At 41.9% G+C, this 22,038-nt stretch overlaps 1 protein-coding gene across 1 annotated transcript in view; it reads left to right on the forward strand.

Moving 5' to 3' along the window:
* ncapg2 (non-SMC condensin II complex, subunit G2) overlaps positions 1 to 22,038 on the forward strand; it is a 63,270-nt gene that overhangs the window by 31,309 nt on the left and 9,923 nt on the right. Inside the window, 9 exon segments of the mRNA XM_036596799.1 lie at positions 2,564 to 2,737; positions 2,894 to 2,964; positions 5,219 to 5,372; positions 7,159 to 7,338; positions 8,157 to 8,267; positions 12,384 to 12,521; positions 15,784 to 15,883; positions 17,420 to 17,610; positions 20,693 to 20,833. Of these exon segments, the coding sequence (XP_036452692.1) occupies positions 2,564 to 2,737; positions 2,894 to 2,964; positions 5,219 to 5,372; positions 7,159 to 7,338; positions 8,157 to 8,267; positions 12,384 to 12,521; positions 15,784 to 15,883; positions 17,420 to 17,610; positions 20,693 to 20,833 (1,260 nt within the window).

Here is a 22,038-nt window from a genome sequence, read left to right on the forward strand (position 1 = left end):
TGATATGTACCGTTCAGCGAGACATGATGTAAAACAGACTAACCAGAGTTTCACCAAGTTAGCCCAAAGCAAAGAAATGGTCATTCAGTTCATTTCAAATTGACTCAAGTCAGTACTTTTGTCCATACCCACACAGAGGTTAGGAATTTGACAAGGTGTGCTCATTACAGTAACATCAAGCATAACATTCTGACCACCTCCTTGTTTCTACGCTCATTGTCCATTTTATCAGCTCCACTTACTATATAGGTGCACTTTGTAGTTCTACAGTTACAGACTGTAGTCCATCTGTTTCTCTGCATGCTTTGTTAGCCCCCTTTTACCCTGTTCTTCAGTGGTCAGGACCCCCATGGACCCTCACAGAGCAGGTACTATTTGGGTGGTGGATCATTCTCAGCACTGCAGTAACACTGACGTGGTGGTGGTGTGTTAGCGTGTGTTGTGCTGGTATGAGTGGATCAGACACAGCAGTGCTGCTGGAGGTTTTAAACACCTCAGTGTCACTGCTGGACTGAGAATAGTCCACCAACCAAAAATATCCAGCCAACAGCGTCCTGTGGGCAGCGTCCTGTGACCACCGATGAAGGACTAGAGGATGACCAACACAAACTGTGCAGCAGCAGATGAGCTATCGTCTCTGACTTTACATCTGCAAGGTGGACTGACAAGGTAGGAGTGTCTAATAGAGTGGACAGTGAGTGGACACAGTGTTTAAAAACTCCAGCAGCACTGCTGTGTCTGATCCACTCAGACCAGCACAACACACACTAACACACCACCACCACGTCAGTGTTACTGCAGTGCTGAGAATGATCCACCACCCAAATAGTACCTGCTCTGTGAGGGTCCATGGGGGTCCTGACCACTGAAGAACAGGGTAAAAGGGGGCTAACAAAGTATCAGAGAAACAGATGGACTACAGTCTGTAACTGTAGAACTACAAAGTGCACCTATATAGTAAGTGGAGCTGATAAAATGGACAATGAGCGCAGAAACAAGGAGGTGGTCATAATGTTATGCCTGATCGGTGTATAAACAAAATCAAAAAACAAACAAATACAATTTAAAAATATGAAAGTCAAAGTAATACTATAAACTAGTGTTGCTTATACTGTAGTGGTGATACTGTATCGGTATCGGCGCCGATACTGGCACTTAAATGCAGTATCGTATCGGTGATGGGGATACCGATACATATGACACCACGAAGCAATTTCTGATGCATGTATGCGGGTCAGTAGACAGAACTTAACATGTCAGCGCTGTGGGACGACAAGCAGCAGTAAAAATGCTCATGGCAGAATCTGTAACTGCAGTTTTTGGTGGTACGAACACGGTGACAGAGCCGCTTACCTGAACGGCTGAGCTGCTTCTTTCAGTAATCGCTCATCTGCCACTGTGTGGTCACTCACAGTCTGAGTTTATGTTTTTGAGAGAGCAGAAAGAACCACCGGACTCTCAATGTATTAATAGCCTTTAACCTTCACCCTTGATTTAGCCTTTGGCATAGCAGCCCGCTAGCCAGGCCTGTGCGTCCACTAGCCCCACCTGCGGTGCGCCTCTGTCAGTCAGCTGTATCTCTCAGCAGCAGGGTCTCGCGGCCCGTCGCTTCAACCAAGCCAGAAAGACGCTGAAAGTTGCTGAAACTGACAGCGTGAACGAGAGTGATATTTACTGAACTGACGCTGAGAGATGCAGCACGATTAAACAAGACAAACATATGAGACAAATGACTTCAGAAATTTGGATGTGAAACATTTAAGAAAACAACTATTTTGCACAATAAAGATATTTTACGTTTACTTAAGTTGTTAAACATGGTTCCTATTACTAATTACATAACAGTAAATACTAAATATCTGCAGTAAATCAGCAACAGTAAATTTTCTTAAGCATCTAATAAAGTATAATCCAACAAGTAAACGCCATCTCGCCAAGCTGAGTGGGTTTTATGTGACGTAGAACACAGATTTTACCAAAATAAAATATTTTGAAAGTGTATAAATGTCAAGAGTTATAGGTGAGTTAGGGTAGATAGAGTTAGTACCGGTATCGGTACTGTGTATTGGCTGAAAGTTAAGGATCAGCTATCGGTATTGGAAGGGAAAAAGTGGTATTGATGCATCTCTACTATAAACATATTGCTGTAGGAATAGAAAGCTATTAAGTATTCAAACAGTACTACAAATGTACAGTTCAGATTGTATACAGATGATTCTTTGAGGCTCTTTAAGTTGCACAACTGTGGATTTACCATACCGTGTGGTTATAGAGAATGTGAGCACGCTGTCTATCACAGCTTTATAGAACTGCGGCATCCCCTTACTGCAGACCCCAAACTATGTGTGTTTTCATATATTTTTGTAGCGTTGAGGTGTTAAATGGTTTTAAAGTATTAAATACATCACCCCCTTTGTGTATATGACTGTGGTATAATTATATATTTAGATGCGCACCCAAACGCAGCAGTGTTAAGAATCTGCCTGCAGCAGCCCAGCTGTAATTGGTGTGTGTGTGTGTGTGTGTGTGTGTGTGTGTGTGTGTGTGTGTGTGGTTTTGGTAGGTTTTGGAGGACGTTCTCTCTGTGAAGGACACGTCTGTCATGGCCAGTATGCTGGAGATTGTGGTGATTCTTTGGAGGAGTGTGCAGAAATCTCTAGAGCACAACAAAGAGGCCCTTCAGTACACCACTGCCAAATTCGCCTCAGTCCTGCCAGAGTACCTCAGAGTCTTCCAGGTGAGTCTGCTGTTTCACGTGAGACAGACTGGCTGAAAAACCTTTTTGCCTCGGTTCGTTTTTACTGAGATGATGTAATGTTGGTGCAATTTACTGTGTGTGTGTGTGTGTGTGTGTGTGTGTGTGTGTGTGTGTGTGTGTGTGTGTCTGTTACAGGAAGAGCGCTGTACAGCTCCACTCATCCGCTTGGCGTCATTACTGCCTGCTGCTTCTGTTCCTGCACTCAGGTCTGTCTGCCACGCTGACCAGAATACACAGAATACCCAGCACTTACACTGCAACCCTAAACTTATACAACATCCTACACTAACAACCAACCACTAACCACACCCATACTACACCGTACACTAACAACCAGCCACTAACAACACCTATACTACACCCTACACTAACAACCAGCCACTAACAACACCCATACTACACCCTACACTAACAACCGACCACTAACAACACCTATACTACACCCTACACTAACAACCAGCCACTAACAACACCCATACTACACCCTACACTAACAACCGACCACTAACAACACCTATACTACACCCTACACTAACAACCAGCCACTAACAACACCTATACTACACCCTACACTAACAACCAGCCACTAACAACACCTATACTACACCCTACACTAACAACCAGCCACTAACAACACCCATACTACACCCTACACTAACAACCGACCACTAACAACACCTATACTACACCCTACACTAACAACCAGCCACTAACAACACCCATACTACACCCTACACTAACAACCGACCACTAACAACACCCATACTACACCCTACACTAACAACCAGCCACTAACAACACCTATACTACACCCTACACTAACAACCAGCCACTAACAACACCTATACTACACCCTACACTAACAACCAGCCACTAACAACACCCATACTACACCCTACACTAACAACCAGCCACTAACAACACCTATACTACACCCTACACTAACAACCGACCACTAACAACACCTATACTACACCCTACACTAACATCCAGCCACTAACAACACCTATACTACACCCTACACTAACAACCAGCCACTAACAACACCCATACTACACCCTACACTAACAACCAGCCACTAACAACACCCATACTACACCCTACACTAACAACCAGCCACTAACAACACCTATACTACACCCTACACTAACAACCAGCCACTAACAACACCTATACTACACCCTACACTAACAACCAGCCACTAACAACACCCATACTACACCCTACACTAACAACCAGCCACTAACAACACCTATACTACACCCTACACTAACAACCAGCCACTAACAACACCTATACTACACCCTACACTAACAACCGACCACTAACAACACCTATGTTACATCCTACACTAACAAGCAACAGCTATACTACACCCTACACTAACAACCAACCACTAACAACACCCATACTACACCCTACACTAACAACAACACCTGTACTACACCCTACACTAACAGCCAACACCTATACTACATCTTACACTAACAAGCAACAGCTATACTACACCCTACACTAACAACCAACCACTAACAACACCTATATTACATCCTACACTAACAACCAACCACTAACAACACCTATACTACACCCTACACTAACAACCAACACCTATACTACACCCTACACTAACAACAAACCGCTAACACCTATACTACACCCTACACTAACAACAAACCGCTAACACCTATACTACATCTTACACTAACAAGCAACACCTATACTACACCCTACACTAACAACAAACCGCTAACACCTATACTACACCCTACACTAACAACAAACCGCTAACACCTATACTACACCCTACACTACCAACAAACCGCTAACACCTATACTACACCCTACACTAACAACAAACCGCTAACACCTATACTACACCCTACACTAACAACCAACCACTAACAACACCTATACTACACCCTACACTAACAACAAACCGCTAACACCTATACTACATCTTACACTAACAAGCAACACCTGTACTACACCCTACACTAACAGCCAACACCTATACTACATCTTACACTAACAACCAACACCTATACTACACCCTCTTGATTAAAGGAAAACAGATTTAGATTTGTTAAACACTATATATAGAGTTTTTTAAATCATTTTTATTAGCAGGAAAGTTCATTAAAACAGTAAATAATTGAATGTTATTGATCTGTACTGTCTTCATTGTTAGTTAACAAATGCATAAAACGACCTCCAGCTAAATTTAAAAGCTAATAGCTACATAAAAGTTATCTGGTAATGTAGTGATTCGTAATCCGAATAATCAATTATCCGTTTCAGTAATTGATAGATTATTCGACTATCAAATTAGTCGTTTGTTGCAGCCCTGCTCTACACTAACAACCAGCTTTGCTTTTATTTATTGGTTACAGATTTTTATTATTAAAAATACTTTTTCCGAGCTTTTGAACAGTATGGTATGTGTGCTTGTGTGTGCAGGAGTAAAGTAATGGCTCAGTTGAGGCGTCTGAACGCTGGTTCTGCCGTGACTCTGTACAGTCAGCCGATAGAGTGTGTGTGTAGCTGGGGTCAGGTGAGCCACATTCTGGAGCTCGTGGTGGAGTGGCTGACTGAGGCAGCACCTCTAAACCCGGTAAGTCTTCTGCACCATCAGATTTGAGAGTGCGTCTCATAGCTGGTTTTCGGCATAACTACTACGCCAGCAGGTAAGCTTTAGAGGGGATGCATGTAGATTCTGTTTAAATCACTTTATTTTAACATTGCTCATACCCGTTATACTGCAGGTTAGAGTTTGCTTAACCCTTAGTAGTGGGGCTGCACCGATACCAGTACTGTATCTGTATTGGCGATTATAGAGGCACTTAAATGCAGTATTGTTTTAGCAATAGAGAATACCGATACCATGAAGCCATTTCTGAAGTGCGCATATGCCATAGATGGAACTTGGCTAAAGTGAGCAACATGTCGTTGGGGTGTGTTGACAAGCAGCAGTAAAAATGCCATCATTTCAAGGAGAAACAAGGGTAGTGGGTGAAATGGCAGTTTGAATTCCTCCTATTAGATTTACCGGTGTACCACATATAAACCAAATAACACAGTGTTCAAACAGTGCAAACACACTAATGGAAGTCCTTAGCACGATATAAGGTATTAAGTATTAGATAACAAGCTGAGTGGTCTTTAGCTCGGAGGACACAGTGTCCATGATTTCCAAAAAGAATTTTCAGATGTTGATTCGTAGGACCACAGGACACTTTTCCACTTCGCCTCAGTCCATTTTAAATGAGCTCAGGCCCAGAGAAGGTGGCAGCATTTCTGGATCCTATTTATATGTGGTTTGTTCTTTGCGTTTTAGAGTTTTAATTAGCATTTTGGATGCAGAGGCAAACTGTTTTCACAGACAGTCATTTTTCAGAAGTGTTTCTGAGCCCATGCAGTGATTTCCACTACAGAATCATGTCTGTTTTTAATGCAGTGCTGCCTGACAGCCCAAAGATCACGGCCTGCAAATACTGGTTTTCAGCCTTGTCCCTTACATACAGAGATTTCTCCAGATGCTCTGAATCTTTTAATGATATTACGTAATGTAGATGATGAAAAGCAAAAGTTCTTTGCTATTTTATGTGGAGAAACATTGTTCTTGAATTGTTGCACTATTTGATTGGTCAGTCTTTCACAGAGTGGTGAACCCCTCCTCATCTTTACTCCTGAAAGACTCCGCCTCTCTGGGATGCTTTTTATACCCAGTCATGTTACTGACCTGTTGCCAATCAACCACCAGGTGTTTTTTTTAGCATTACACAACTTTACCAGCCTTTTGTTGCCCCCGTCCCAACTTTTTTGGAACATGTTGTTGGCATCAAATTCAAAATGGGCATATATTTTTCAAAAAAACAATAAAATTTCTCAGTTTCAGCATTTGATTTGTTGTCTTTGTACCATTGTCAATTGCATATAGGGTTTAAACAATTTGCACATTGTTGCATTTTGTTTTTATTTACATTTTGTACAGAGTCTCAACTTTTTTGGAAATGGGGTTGTAAAATAGCTCCTCACTAAACACTAAAGTGATATAGATGGAAAGTATCTACACTTTCCACACAAAATCAGTCCTTGTGTCAGTGATCTGCATGTGACAATTATTCATATAAAATCTTGCTTTTGTTCATGCTGACGATAACTGCAATTTCTAAGGGTTAACGCTGTTCCACAGAAAAAACCTTAACATGTTGTTAATTGTGTTATAATAGGCTTCCCGGTTCACATTTACCTATTCTTTTTTTATTAATTTTAAGGTTAAAATCACACTTTTATTGGTTCTATGTGGAACATTTTTCATTGTGAAAGTCCTGGGCTTTTTTTAAAGTACACTGTTTTTTGGCAGTATAATGATCTCTCTCTCTCTCTGCCGATTACAGGGTGAACAAAGTGAGTCTGATTCTCGAAGGGTCCAGTTTGATGAACCCTCAGAGGCTAAGCCTGATCTGGCTCTGGATTACCTGGAGTATCTGCTGACGAGGCCGCGGACGCGAGACTGCCTGCTGGGCTTGTCGCTGGATCAGCTCACTTCACTGCACAGTGCACTGAGTGCATGGAAGGTACCTGATTCAGGATCAGCTCCTTGAAACGTCCTAACCTGTATCTGCTGTTAGTGATGTCCTCATCTAGCTTTTTACCCACCCAGTCTGAATCAGCATTGGCACTGAGCATCGGCAGATACTAATCCAATATTTATATTTTCCTAGAATTTAGGTAAGTTATTCTAAAGCTGTTTATTAATGACAGTAAAATTACTTTTTTCATATGTGTCTTAATTACTAGTGTTTTCTATTACTTGCTGTACTACACACTTAAAAAGGGTGATGCTTCAGGGGTTCTTTAGTAAAGACAGTGGTTCTATATAGAACTATGAACACTCAAAGAACCATTTGCATGATTAAAGGGTTCTTTGCATCACGCAAAGGTTCTTCAGGTTGATGGAGAATGTGCTGTACATGGTTCTATATAGCTCCAAAAAGAATTCTTTTATCGTTACGAGCTCATTGTCTTACCAAAATTCCTTGAAGAATCTTTTTATATATATAATATATAAAGGATATAAAATTATATATATGTATATAATATACATCATAATCTCTGTTTTATTATTTTTTGTGACTCTTTTCATATATAGTTAAGTATATATAAAGTGATGTTTATATGTTGTTGTGATAGTAGACAAATACAATGCTGTGAAGGCTGTGTCCATAGAAAACAAAGAGTGGCACTGATAACAGACGTGAGATGCTTTTATGTATCTTTTTTAAGTCTTTCTTTAAAACTCAGTTGAATTACAGTTGATTGTTTTGAGCATATTCTGCACATTTTTTAAATGTGACTTTTTGACTGAATCCTTTGTGTGTTTCTGTCTGTCCAGGCGGTGCTGTACTCTTCACTGAGTGAGTGTGTAGCCAGTGCGGCGGTGACCGAGACGGCACTCAGAGCTTTCAGCTTACACGCCCGCCTCACCATCCATCTGCAACACAGAGTGAGTCTGATAACACTCACACTCTTACAAACACACGTTCACTCTCCATCTCTAATGCACGTTTTCACATCTGTGCTAGAGAACTGCACTCCTGCGGATTCCCGCTGGACCCACCACTATATCTTGCAGCGCAGGACTAATTTTGAGTGTTGTGGGAGCGGGCGGAATTTACTTCCCTTCAGGCGGAAGCGGGCGGAAGCACGCATATAGAGAAATCCCGCAAATTAACGAATAGCTGCATGAAGTAGAGCGATCACTAAATCATGTATAAACAATGTAACAGTAAAACAGTTCAAATGAGAAGTCATTCTCGAGCAACCGTTCACGTGAACAACATGCAAATTCTCATAGGTCTAATTCACACATGCTGCATCTGTGTGGCATGAGGGATGCGGAAAGTCTTGCTTTTCATTTCGGTGCCGTGTTAAGTGGTCAGCGCTTTCACACAGGCTGCGGTGCGAAGCAGCAGAGTCCCAGACACCGCACTGGAGCGGCGCAGTGTTTAGAGAATAGACCTGGGGCAGATTTTTTCTGTGTGTCGTGCGTCATGCAGCTAAATACACAGACAAATTAAACAAAAGACCGTATAAAAACTTAGAGACGATTTCTGTGTAATTCATGACGAAATACTAGTTAAACATTCTGTGCTGCAGACAGAATCCCTGGTTGGTCCACCAGGCTTAAAACTTTTTTGATAATCAGAAGTCAGAACGCTGTCCAGGATAAACAAATATACCATGTACTTTTATAAATGCTCTTTTTATTGATCAGAGTGACTGAAGTGACCATGCATCCATCTGGAAACAGGAATGTCTATGTAACTTTCTCGCTGCTTCGCAGCATAAACACTGTATGTATGAAAGGCCAGCGCGTCTGAGCTGTAGCACTCGCTGTGCCGCATCACTCACACCAAGCAGAGGCAGCATGTGTGAATCAGGCGTTAGAGAGATGGCGGAGCCTTTAGTCCAACGGCCACAACTGCCCAGCAAAACACCAAAAATAACCGCTCTGTGGTTTAATTCCTGCTTTGTGTTTGCTGGGAATAAATAGCGTTTGGTGAAGTTACTCACAGTGAGCCTGATGACCATGACTGCCGTGTTATTTCAGCAGAGGATATTGTGTTTGTGAATTCACTGTGTCAGATATTGGACGTGCGGGACTGCATGGGCGGGAGCGGGCCAAATTGTTTCGGTTGCAGGCAGGAACAAGAGAAATGATACCGATTTTCTGCAGGAGCGGGATATAATCTCACGGGAGCAGGCGGGAGCGGGACTGAAAAAACAATCCCGTGCAGACCTCTAATCTGTGCGGTCCTAACTGTCTGTTCTGAACATGTATTTGCATCAGAAATGCTGTGCTGGCTTCATCAAACAGAAGGCCGTTATATTTATCACCTCGTGAGACTGTCCTCTAGTGACTGTTGCTATATGTGGGCGATATGGCAAAAATGTATATCCTGATACTTGAAGACATTTTCATTATACGTGATAATGCAGTGACAGCTGGTCATGATATTGGATGGGAGGTAAGATTCAAATGTCCGTAATATAAACTCCAAATGTCCATATACTGCTGTGGTAGCACCCATTAACATGGTGCGATTCATGGCACTAATAGAAATTAACATTTTTGCAGTACGAAGGTCAGATAAATACAGGCTTCTTATGAAGCAAATTAAAACATTTCTGCATTGCCAATGCCTTAACATGCTCACAGTTTGACTATGTCCGACTCTCAGTCCACACAACATTATTTTACAACGACTTCAGATTTCAGAACAGGACCTGCCCAAACCAACTAGACTGACTGCAGAGAGCTGGAGGGCAGAGCTAGTTGTCATCGGCCTAAAAAGTAGCCCTAATAACGACTGTAGGAGGAATTTCACTCTGATTAATATCACATTGTACTTCACGGATAGACTGAGTGAACCTGCAGCTTGAGCTGGATGTAAATATGCCCCGTTTTAGCAAATTCTTATCTTTCTTACAGCCTTTTGGTGGTGTTATTCTTGGGTCCGCAGAGAGTTTAAACGGTCAGCTTCTGGTCAGCTATCAAGTGCAAGGCCCAATCCCGTTTCACCCCTCACCCTTACCGCTTAGCCCTATCCCTCTGTTTTGCACGTTCGAGGGGTAGGGTGTCCCAATTTTTGTTGAGATGGAGCAGTAGGGCGAAGTGTTAGGGCCACATGACCCTCCACACGTTTTTCAGAGGCTCTCTCCAAATGGAGTGATATGAGGGGGAAAAAAAGAAAAAGATGGCTGAGCAAAGGACGAAAGAAACCAAAAATGTGAGAATTTTCTATGTAAAGTTTACGATAATTATTGTATTATCTTAGTTTAATGTCGTTTCAATGTATCATGATCCTTTTTATCAAAACAAGCATAAAAAATTGCTAATAGTGTGCTGACGTCTCGGTAGCTAGCTTAGCTAATTTTTCTGTTACACCTTAAACGGTGCACCAGTTCTGACGCCTGAGGCACCAGAATGTAACTGCTGCTCCATTTAAGGTGGGACGGGAAAATTTGAACAAGAAGCTGGTGAATATCTGACTTCAGCTTCATATCACTGAAGAATTAGGGGTGGGCGATAATAAATAATTGCCCCCCTCTTTGAATCATATGATGCCTTAAATGTAACTAAAGCCCAGCAGTGAGGAGCTGAACTTTACCCTCCTCTGCTGTCACTGCAGACTGGCAGGGTCGCCCTACAGAGCAGCGCTAGTAGCTGTTAATAATGCTCTTTTTAATAATTTGAAGGGCCCCATTTCATAGAGGAAGATTTCAACCACTGCCTCTTGTAACTCAGTTCCAAGGGGCAAGCTGACACTCGAAAACAAGGGGCAGGGGTAACAGTAAGAAATGGGATTGGGCCCAAGTGAAACAGTGTGGAGACCAGAAGTGAAAACTTATTTTAATTAATTTTTTATCTGAAAGAGGGAGGCTTAGCCCTACTAGCCCATTAATACCAGCCGCCCCTGCTAATAGGAATCACAATATTTAGTTTTCCTGAGATTTGATTAATTAGAGCAGATAAAATGCACCAGGATTGCAATATTTAAAAAAACACTCTCAGAAGCTGAGCACAGTGATTCACACCCTGAGCTGTGCCAAATCCAATTAAACAGGACCAATTATGCTCTCCTTGTAATGAAATATGCGGTTGGTCAGTGTTCATTAAGGACTGATGATACATGATTATAAAAGCATGTTGTAGCATAATTTATCACAAAAGTGCTAAATTATCAGTTGCAAGCCAGTATTTTTTTTTCTAAACGTTCAATCTCCCATGTTTTAAATGCTTATCAGGTAACCTGAATATAACCTAAATTTGACCGTTATTGTGATGCAGCACATCACAATATGCTTTACAGAGCACAACTGGGATTTTTTCTGATTCTGCTTATGAATTTTAAGGGTTGTGATTTTGTCCATTGAAAGTGTTTTCATCTGTGTTTTTATAGTGCTTTGAGGGATTAGAGGGCCAATATCATGAAAAACTGAATCGAGTTTTTGTTGTTTGTTTGTTTGTTTGTTTGTTTTTTTGTTTGTTTTTGTTTTTTTGAAGTAAGAGTTAAATGTAGTATGTAAACATTGTTAAGGTGCGGTCAACACTCCAGTCCATATATGGGGGGAAAAAAGCTGCAAAAAAATCAATCCATTTGAACATTTTTTTTTTTTTTTGTGATGTCACCAAAACCAACATATTTACATATGTCAACCTCTTTAGGCTGCAGCAGTTTAGCTCCACCTGTACACGCCTTCAGTTTTTCAGCCAGGACTGCTTTACAGGGCAGCCAATCAGAGCCAAGCTCATTTACATATATCAATCTAAAAGGCACAGTAACAAAAACAGCCTGTTTAATTCTAAGGGATAAAGGAGGTTGTAAAAAATTAATTATGACTGATTTTGGGACACAAAACCACACAAACCTTATAAAAAATATTAGAAAAACAGCAGTTATGGGCCCTTTAAGACTTTTTTTTAGCATTAAAAACATAAAATAAAATCACAAAATTTTGACCTGAGAATCTGGAAATGTGTGTATTGTTATACCCAGTGCTATTTAAAAAAAACAGTCACCAAATTTAGACTGTGACATCGCTTCCTGTCCATTAGTACCCAGACAGGCGGGACTTCCTGGGCTCTTTGGAGCACTGCATGGACTGGGTGGAGAAGAGGGTCCTCCCCTTCCTGGCTGCCCCTGGTGACGACATCTCTGAGCAGCAGCTGACTCTGGGCAAGCAGATTGTAGAGGTGAGTGAAGGAGCCAAATTCACCATCGGTGCCCAGCAGGGCTCCACGACATATCGCTGGTTTATCGTTATTGCAATATTGCCCTTTTCCATACTGATATCTCAGAAGATATGCAAATTAGAGATATATGCATTCTGACTCATTTTAATATTTGAGTATCTTCTTGAATGGATATTAAGTTGACCAAGGGAAGCAGAAAAATGGGCACAAACACTGTAAACTGACGACCTGGTGCCAAACAGTTTGGAAGTAGGAACAGAAATTTAGGAGCTCACAGAGATCTGATTTATTTTTAAAAAATCGTGGGAACAAAGGAAATGATTGGTCACTGCTCTGCAGTCATAGGGACTGCCCTTCCAGGTGAGGAGTCTGTTTGTCCATTTTCTGTCATGACTGTGGTTCATTGATCCAGATCAAGATCCATCTATTGATCTACGAAGGCGTGTCCTTCGAAGGCTGTGTAGACCCACGAAGGCTGAACCGAAATGAGACGGTCTGCCCTACAGCGGGTTTCCTGTTTGTGTCACAGCACCGTTCCTGCCCTTACTGTTTCACCACGAAACGCCGCTCCTGTCAAGTTCTTTTAAAGTTCTTTAAAGACGGAGCCAAAAACTTTGATTTTAGTTTTATTTTTTCATTTATTAGAGTTGGAGATGCTTCTCTCTGTTGGCTCTTTGCTCCCTTAAATGAAACTTTAGTGTAAGTTTTTCTTTTTAACTTTTTTAACATTTCTATCTTTAGCTATTCGACTCAGTTTAAACCCAATACTTACATTTAAAGTGTCTCCTCAGCCGCCATTTGCTCCTCTGCTGACGACGCCATGTTCTCGAATCCTCGCCGCCGCACAGTGAACCTCGGGATATGTTGGCTGGTGAAGGATCCACCCGTTGAATCCTTGGTTACCATGGTAAAGAAGGACACATTTCTCGGTCACGTATGAAGGAACCCTCGTAATGGGACAGCCTAGTCAAACCGCTGTGACGTAGTCGGCCTTCAAATGCAGCCTTTGAAGGATGCAGCCCCTGAATTGGGACACAGCATATAACTGTGCATGGTAGACACAGTCGAAGGCTTTGCTGTAGTCAGTGAAATGCATGTTGACTTCCTTCTTGACCTTGGCTTCTTCAGTGATACATCAGCACATACATATCTCGTGTTCTTCATCCTCTCCTGAATCCTGCTTGCATGTCTAGCAGTTCTCTTTCAGCATTAGGCTGTAGTCCATGTTGAATGATCTTGAGAGATTTTCACTGCCATGTCATTTAATCACAAAACGGTGTTTTGTCCATGTTGTGCATCCTAAGCCAGTCAGGAACAAAGCATCTTCTGTTTTTGATAATTTTTGTTATTAACTGTTCCTCATACAAATGATTTCACACATACACACCTTAATCTTAGCAGGAAGTGCCCACTCTGTCCTTTTAACTTATTTATCCACAAGAAATCTTCTCACAAGAACGAACGGATGTGATTTTTCCTTTTTTCCTGCTATTTTTAAATAGCGACACCCACATCCCTCTGTCTATGTGTTAGACTCGTGGGCGGTTAGGCTACTTCAGTTTCGTCTTCCTGTGTTAGATGATGAGAAAATACGCTTAAAAGAAGAAAAGGCAACTTTCCTCAATGTAATTAGCAGCAAAACAAGAACGAGATGCTGGGGTGGTTAGAATTTACTGGTGTTGTCATTATTTAAAATGATGTGGAAATCACATTAAATGTTAGTAAGATCCATCACATGTTCATAATATAGTCAAGTCAAAGTGAACTTCGTCATTCATACCATACAAAAAGAACTGCACAGCTGAACGAGATTGCGTTTCTCCAACTCCCATGTGCAAATATAACATAATTACACCCATCAGGCATAACATTCTGACCACCTCCTTGTTTCTACACTCATTGTCCATTTTATCAGCTCCACTTACTATATAGGTGCACTTTGTAGTTCTACAGTTACAGACTGTAGTCCATCTGTTTCTCTGATACTTCGTTAGCCCCCTTTTACCCTGCCCTTCAGTGGTCAGGGCTCCCATGGACCCTCACAGAGCAGGTACTATTTGGGTGGTGGATCATTCTCAGCACTGCAGTAACACTGACGTGGTGGTGGTGTGTTAGTGTGTGTTGCGCTGGTACGAGTGGATCAGACACAGCAGTGCTGCTGGAGTTTTTAAACACCTCAGTGTCACTGCTGGACTGAGAATAGTCCACCACCCAAAAATATCCAGCCAACAGCGTCCTGTGGGCAGCGTCCTGTGACCACTGATGAAGGACTACAGGATGACCAACACAAACTGTGCAGCAGCAGATGAGCTATCGTCTCTGACTTTACATCTACAAGGTGGACTGACAAAGTAGGAGTGTCTAATAGAGTGGACAGTGAGTGGACAGTGTTTAAAAGCTCCAGCAGCACTGCTGTGTCTGATCCACTCAGACCAGCACAACACACACTAACACACCACCACCACGTCAGTGTTACTGCAGTGCTGAGAATGATCCACCACCCAAATAGTACCTGCTCTGTGAGGGTCCATGGGAGCCCTGACCACTGAAGGGCAGGGTAAAAGGGGGCTAACGAAGTATCAGAGAAACAGATGGACTACAGTCTGTAACTGTAGAACTACAAAGTGCACCTATATAGTAAGTGGAGCTGATAAAATGGACAATGAGCATAGAAACAAGGAGGTGGTCAGAATGTTATGCCTGATCGGTGTGTGTGTGTAAATATATGTGTGTATATATATATTTAAAAGATATTGCACGTTCTCAGTGATGGTATTATTGTACAGTGTAACAATGTGTCAGTTATGTAAAATCACAATTCAGAGATATTTTTGTTTTCCTTTTACTACGTTGATTGCTAGGGCAACAAACCATGGTTTCATGAAGCACATCTACAGACTTAGATCTTTGTTCTCGAGTATGTTAGTGTGTCATTCTATGAATGTTTACTGTATGTCCTTACCAGAGTGATTAAGAAAGCTCTTATTAATTCATTAATTAAGTTATTGAGAATCTGTGTTATTGTTTCTGTACATTTTGTTCAGAGCAACATGGCCAACAAAATGTTCACAAAAGCTACAAGGTTTACTTTTGTAAACCAGCACTTGGTCCTCCTTTAGATTATAAAAACAATTAATAATAAGGGTAATTAAAAATTTTTAGATATTCGGTTTGTGTGTGATGTTTGGGAGATAAATGGTAATGTAAACGTCTCTCTCTCTCTCTCTCTCCCTCCCTCTCTCTCCCTCCCTCTGTGGGACAGAGCTGTCTGACGTTGTGCAGGGATGCGGTGCGGGTTGCCCTGGGAGACGCCGATTTCAACGATCATGTCCTGCAGCTCGGCTCCTGTGTTCTGCTGTCTGGTGAGCTATCAGATAGGAGCAAAAAGCCCATACATATGCACTCAGGAACGTTATTAATTATTATTACTAAACTTTTTATCTGTCATTTGACCAAAAACAAAACCTTTATGTGCTCAGACATTAACTGTCCACAAACCTCCTCCATAATAAATTAGTATTAATGAAAGGCATTAATGAAAAGTCCTGTATTTAGTGTTAAGTGCTTTGCAGGTGTGCCATAGTACCAAAACGAAACAGCCAATGAAATAAGAGACCAGCCACAGATGAGTTAGGCTACTGCTGAGCTTTGTGTCAACCCTGTCCAGTAAATGCAGTCCTGTGTTCTTCTGCAAAAGTCACAGCAGTTGCCATGACAATGTGTCCAAATGTCTGACAGTATTTGAGCATGGCCAGCCGGTCACCGAGAGAGTGGACATGGTCACACACTGCTTGTGTGTGTTGGGTTTTTATTTTGAGGACACGAATGTTTCAACTTTGCAGTGAAACTGCGGGAAAAACTAACAAACGTAAAAGGACTAAACTACAGGAGCAACAAACTGGTCCTAGCTTTGTAAACAGGTTTTTACACAAACTGTGCTTCATTTTTAAAAACTGAAAGCACAAAACCATCATTTGTGTTAATGCGGTTAAGATTAGAGTTGATTTAGGATTAGCCTAAAGGAAGCCTTAGTCTAGTCTTGGATTATGCAGCATTCTGAATGGAGATCCTCCACTAAAAGGAAAATATAGTCCAAAACTAGGCTCAGACATTGTCTGGGAAACAGACACCAACATATGTAATACAAATGGGAAATACTGCATATAGATACTTAAATATTGTGGCTATCAGAACAAAACCCTGCATCTCCATTTTGGTCATATATATATATTTTATTTTTTATTTTTTGCAAAATTTGAAAATGCCAGTTATACTGTGTTAAAATTTAATGATGAATGCAGAAATGCTTCAAAATTACTTAGAAGAAAATAATAATTAAGTTTGTTTTTTTTCTTTCTCCTGTACAGTAACCATTTTGGAGATGGTTTGTTGTGACAGTGTTGATATAATATATATAGGGCACATTACTTATAGATACTCCCCTATATATAATACAATGTAATATAATTTTTATATTATTATTATTATTATTATCAGTAGTAGTAGTAGTAGAAAGTATGACGCATAGAAAGTCACATATGATACATTGGAGTAGGGCTGAAAGATTAATTGTTTTTTATATTTAAATTTATATTAATTTGGAACGCAGTTTTTCAAATCGCAAGAGCTGTGATTTTATTTCGAGTCTACATTATCAACAAAGTTGTCTAAACTGATTTCAACTAAGAAAATTTTATGTAATAACACAGAGCCAATAAAACAGGCCTGGACTTTTAACTTGTAGAAAATAATCTTGATTTACATCGCAGCCACAATATTGGTAAGAAAAAAAATCACAGTTAGGTATTTTATCCAAACCATTTTATCCAAAGCAAGATATGGGGCGTGACCCCATGTCCTGACATATTATAAACAAAACTGTGTGTTTGCTCCTCTAGAGAAGGGGTACACGTGTATCCCGCTGCTGTTGTCTGTGCTCTCTGAAGTGGCTCAGGACGGCTTTTCCTGCAACACTGAAGTCCAGGAGGAGCAGCTGTGTGTTACTCTTCGAATTGTAACCAACATTTTCCAGAAAGTTCTGGAGGTCATGGCACACCGACTTCGGAAGGACAAAGAAGAGGGTCAGGAGGTGGGACAAGCACTGAAATGCCACTCTAGACCCCAGTCTTATAGAGCCACTGTATGCAGTACATACTATATACAGTACGCAAAAGTTTGAACACCCCTGGTCAAATGACGTCTTATTGATTTTCTAAAAGGTAGGTTAACAAATCCTTTACAGAAACGCTTATATATGACATTTTTCTGTACACTTTGGGGCACAGTTTCATTTATTTGCTTTCATTGAGTTTAACAGATTGGAAAGAAGTAAAGGTGATGTACTTTTTTTACAAAATTTGAAAATGCCCGTGGCTGTTTACAATGATGAATGGACCAATAGAAAGGCTCTAAAATTACTTAAGAAAAAATAAAAAATCTTGTTCCATTAACCTCCATTCAAAGCTAATAACTTTTTTCCTTCTCCTGTAAAGTGACCACTTTGGAGGTCATTTCTTTTGGTCCATTTGTCATATAATTTACATACAATGTAAAGGAAAACAGGTATTTTCAACTTATATCAAAAACTGAAAAACGTTAAAAATACAAGGTTTTCTTCCGACAGCAGCGATATATAATTTATTATTATTATTTTTCCCCCAATGTATTAAAGTAAGCAAAGAAAGAGCAATTGTCTATTAAAATGTGTAGAAATGTAGAGGATGTTTTAACTTATTTTCAGTTTGAAAATCAACAAAACTTTTTTGGTAATTTGCCCAGGGGTGTCCAAACCTTTTGCATGTAACTGTAAATGTATAATTGCACACTGTAGTCCATCTGTTGCTGCGCAGTTTATCAGTCTCCCTCTACCACATAAATAGATATTAGCACCTTGAACTGTTTACTGAGTATTCAAGTACCCGAGCTCATCCCTAGCAGTACTTATCAGTGTCACTGAGTGTCACTGCGAGGTCGAGAGTGGACCACCACCCAAAAATATCCAGAGAAGAGTAGTTCTGTGGTCAGAAACTCACCACTGATGAAGGGCTAGAGGATGAGTAATACAAGCTGCATGAACAGGTGAGCTAGAGTCTCTAACTGCACACCTGCGCTATACAGTGCTTGTATTTTGTAGGTGTTTCTGATAAAATGGCCAGTAAATGTAGATACAAGGTAGGGTTTCTAATAAACTGGCAGCTCAGAGTTGTACATCACCCCACTCTGTATCCCACCTTCTATTTTATCACCCCACTCTGTATCCCACCTTCTATTCTATCACCCCACTCTGTATCCCACCTTCTATTCTATCACCCCACTCTGTATCCCACCTTCTATTCCATCACCCCACTCTGTATCCCACCTTCTATCACCCCACTCTGTATCCCACCTTCTATTCCATCACCCCACTCTGTATCCCACCTTCTATTCCGTCACCCCACTCTGTATCCCACCTTCTATTCCGTCACCCCACTCTGTATCCCACCTTCTATTCCATCACCCCACTCTGTATCCCACCTTCTATTCCATCACCCCACTCTGTATCCCACCTTCTATTCTATCACCCCACTCTGTATCCCACCTTCTATTCTATCACCCCACTCTGTATCCCACCTTCTATTCCGTCACCCCACTCTGTATCCCACCTTCTATTCCGTCACCCCACTCTGTATCCCACCTTCTATTCCGTCACCCCACTCTGTATCCCACCTTCTATTCCGTCACCCCACTCTGTATCCTACCTTCTATTCCGTCACCCCACTCTGTATCCCACCTTCTATTCTCACCCCACTCTGTATCCTACCTTCTATTCTATCACCCCATTCTGTATCCCACCTTCTATTCCGTCACCGCACTCTGTATCCCACCTTCTATTCTATCACCCCACTCTGTATCCCACCTTCTATTCCGTCACCCCACTCTGTATCCCACCTTCTATTCTCACCCCACTCTGTATCCCACCTTCTATTCTCACCCCACTCTGTATCCTACCTTCTATTCTATCACCGCACTCTGTATCCCACCTTCTATTCCGTCACCGCACTCTGTATCCCACCTTCTATTCTATCACCCCACTCTGTATCCCACCTTCTATTCTGTCACCCCACTCTGTATCCCACCTTCTATTCCATCACCCCACTCTGTATCCCACTCTGTATCCCACCTTCTATTCTATCACCGCACTCTGTATCCCACCTTCTATTCCGTCACCCCACTCTGTATCCCACCTTCTATTCTATCACCCCACTCTGTATCCCACCTTCTATTCTGTCACCCCACTCTGTATCCCACCTTCTATTCCATCACCCCACTCTGTATCCCACTCTGTATCCCACCTTCTATTCCATCACCCCACTCTGTATCCCACCTTCTATTCCATCACCCCACTCTGTATCCCACCTTCTATTCTCACCCCACTCTGTATCCCACCTTCTATTCTATCACCCCACTCTGTATCCCACCTTCTATTCTATCACCCCACTCTGTATCCCACCTTCTATTCCATCACCCCACTCTGTATCCCACCTTCTATTCCATCACCCCACTCTGTATCCCACCTTCTATTCTCACCCCACTCTGTATCCCACCTTCTATTCCGTCACCCCACTCTGTATCCCACCTTCTATTCCATCACCCCACTCTGTATCCCACCTTCTATTCTCACCCCACTCTGTATCCCACCTTCTATTCTATCACCCCACTCTGTATCCCACCTTCTATTCCATCACCCCACTCTGTATCCCACCTTCTATTCCATCACCCCACTCTGTATCCCACCTTCTATTCCATCACCCCACTCTGTATCCCACCTTCTATTCTATCACCCCACTCTGTATCCCACCTTCTATTCTCACCCCACTCTGTATCCCACCTTCTATTCCATCACCCCACTCTGTATCCCACCTTCTATTCCGTCACCCCACTCTGTATCCCACCTTCTATTCCATCACCCCGCTCTGTATCCCACCTTCTGTTCCATCACCCCACTCTGTATCCCACCTTCTATTCCATCACCCCACTCTGTATCCCACCTTCTATTCCATCACCCCACTCTGTATCCCACCTTCTATTCCATCACCCCACTCTGTATCCCACCTTCTATTCTAGTCACCCCACTCTGTATGTTGCACTGGTAGAACAGGCAGTGTTAATATTCCGTGTGTGTGTTTGTGTAGCTGTGCTGCTTGTCTGAAGATGCTCTACACGACTTCCTGCTGGTGACCCAGTTGGCGTCTGAAAGGTCAGAGGTCGTGTCTGGAGTCTTCTCGTCGCTGTGTGCCGCTGTCATCATTGACATCAGCCGGACGCTGCAGAAGGTTGGAGCACTTTTCCACAGTTACTCGTCAGTGTTGTTGAAATTTATGGATTGCGTTTAAAGCTCCAGTTCGAATCCTCTGAAGGGCTCATATCCTACATTTTTCCCTTCATTTTTCCCCTTGAGGTCCATTTATAACATTTAGTGCCGTTTTATGTTCCAAAAATGTTCACAATTCATTTTAACATGACCGTTTTCCAGCCTCTCTCAGTCTCTCCGAATTAAACAGTTCTGTTACTGTGCCCTTAAGACTGATATATGTAAATCAGCTCTGTTCTGGTTGGCTGCCCTGCATTGTGCCTTAGTAAGAAAGCAGTCCAGACTGAAACACGCGGATATGCGGATATATGTACCAGTAAATCATTTAGTTGGTTATTCTATTTAGTTATGTATTTATTAGGTTATATAAAACATTAATTATCCTCTGCTGAGGACACACTTCTGCACATTTTAATGCACACTTGCTGCTTATTTGCTCAATGTAACATATTTGGGGGGAAAAAAAACAATATCTGGCCTGGGCTAATATTGACTAAAATCAGTAGCCACTGAATTTATGCTAATTGGTAACTACTAGCTTTGAGTCACACTGCGGGTGCACTTTGTAGTTCTACAGTTACAGACTGTAGTCCATCTGTTTCTCTGCATACTTTGTTAGCCCCCTTTTACCCTGTCCTTCAGTGGTCAGGACCCCCATGGACCCTCACAGAGCAGGTACTATTTGGGTGGTGGATCATTCTCAGCACTGCAGTAACACTGACGTGGTGGTGGTGTGTTAGTGTGTGTTGTGCTGGTACGAGTGGATCAGACACAGCAGTGCTGCTGGAGTTTTTAAACACTGTGTCCACTCACTGTCCACTCTAATAGACACTCCTACTTTGTCGGTCCACCTTGTAGATGTAAAGTCAGAGACGATAGCTCATCTGCTGCTGCACAGTTTGTGTTTGTCATCCTCTAGTCCTTCATCAGTGGTCACAGGACGCTGCCCACAGGACGCTGCCCACAGGACGCTGCCCACAGGACGCTGTTGGCTGGATATGTTTGATTGGTGGACTATTCTCAGTCCAGCAGTGACACTGAGGTGTTTAAAAGCTCCAGCAGCACTGCTGTGTCTGATCCACTCAGACCAGCACAACACACACTAACACACCACCACCACGTCAGTGTTACTGCAGTGCTGAGAATGATCCACCACCCAAATAGTAC

Source organism: Colossoma macropomum, unplaced genomic scaffold (genome assembly GCF_904425465.1).
Source record: "Colossoma macropomum unplaced genomic scaffold, Colossoma_macropomum, whole genome shotgun sequence".
Classification (NCBI taxonomy): Eukaryota; Metazoa; Chordata; class Actinopteri; order Characiformes; family Serrasalmidae; genus Colossoma; species Colossoma macropomum.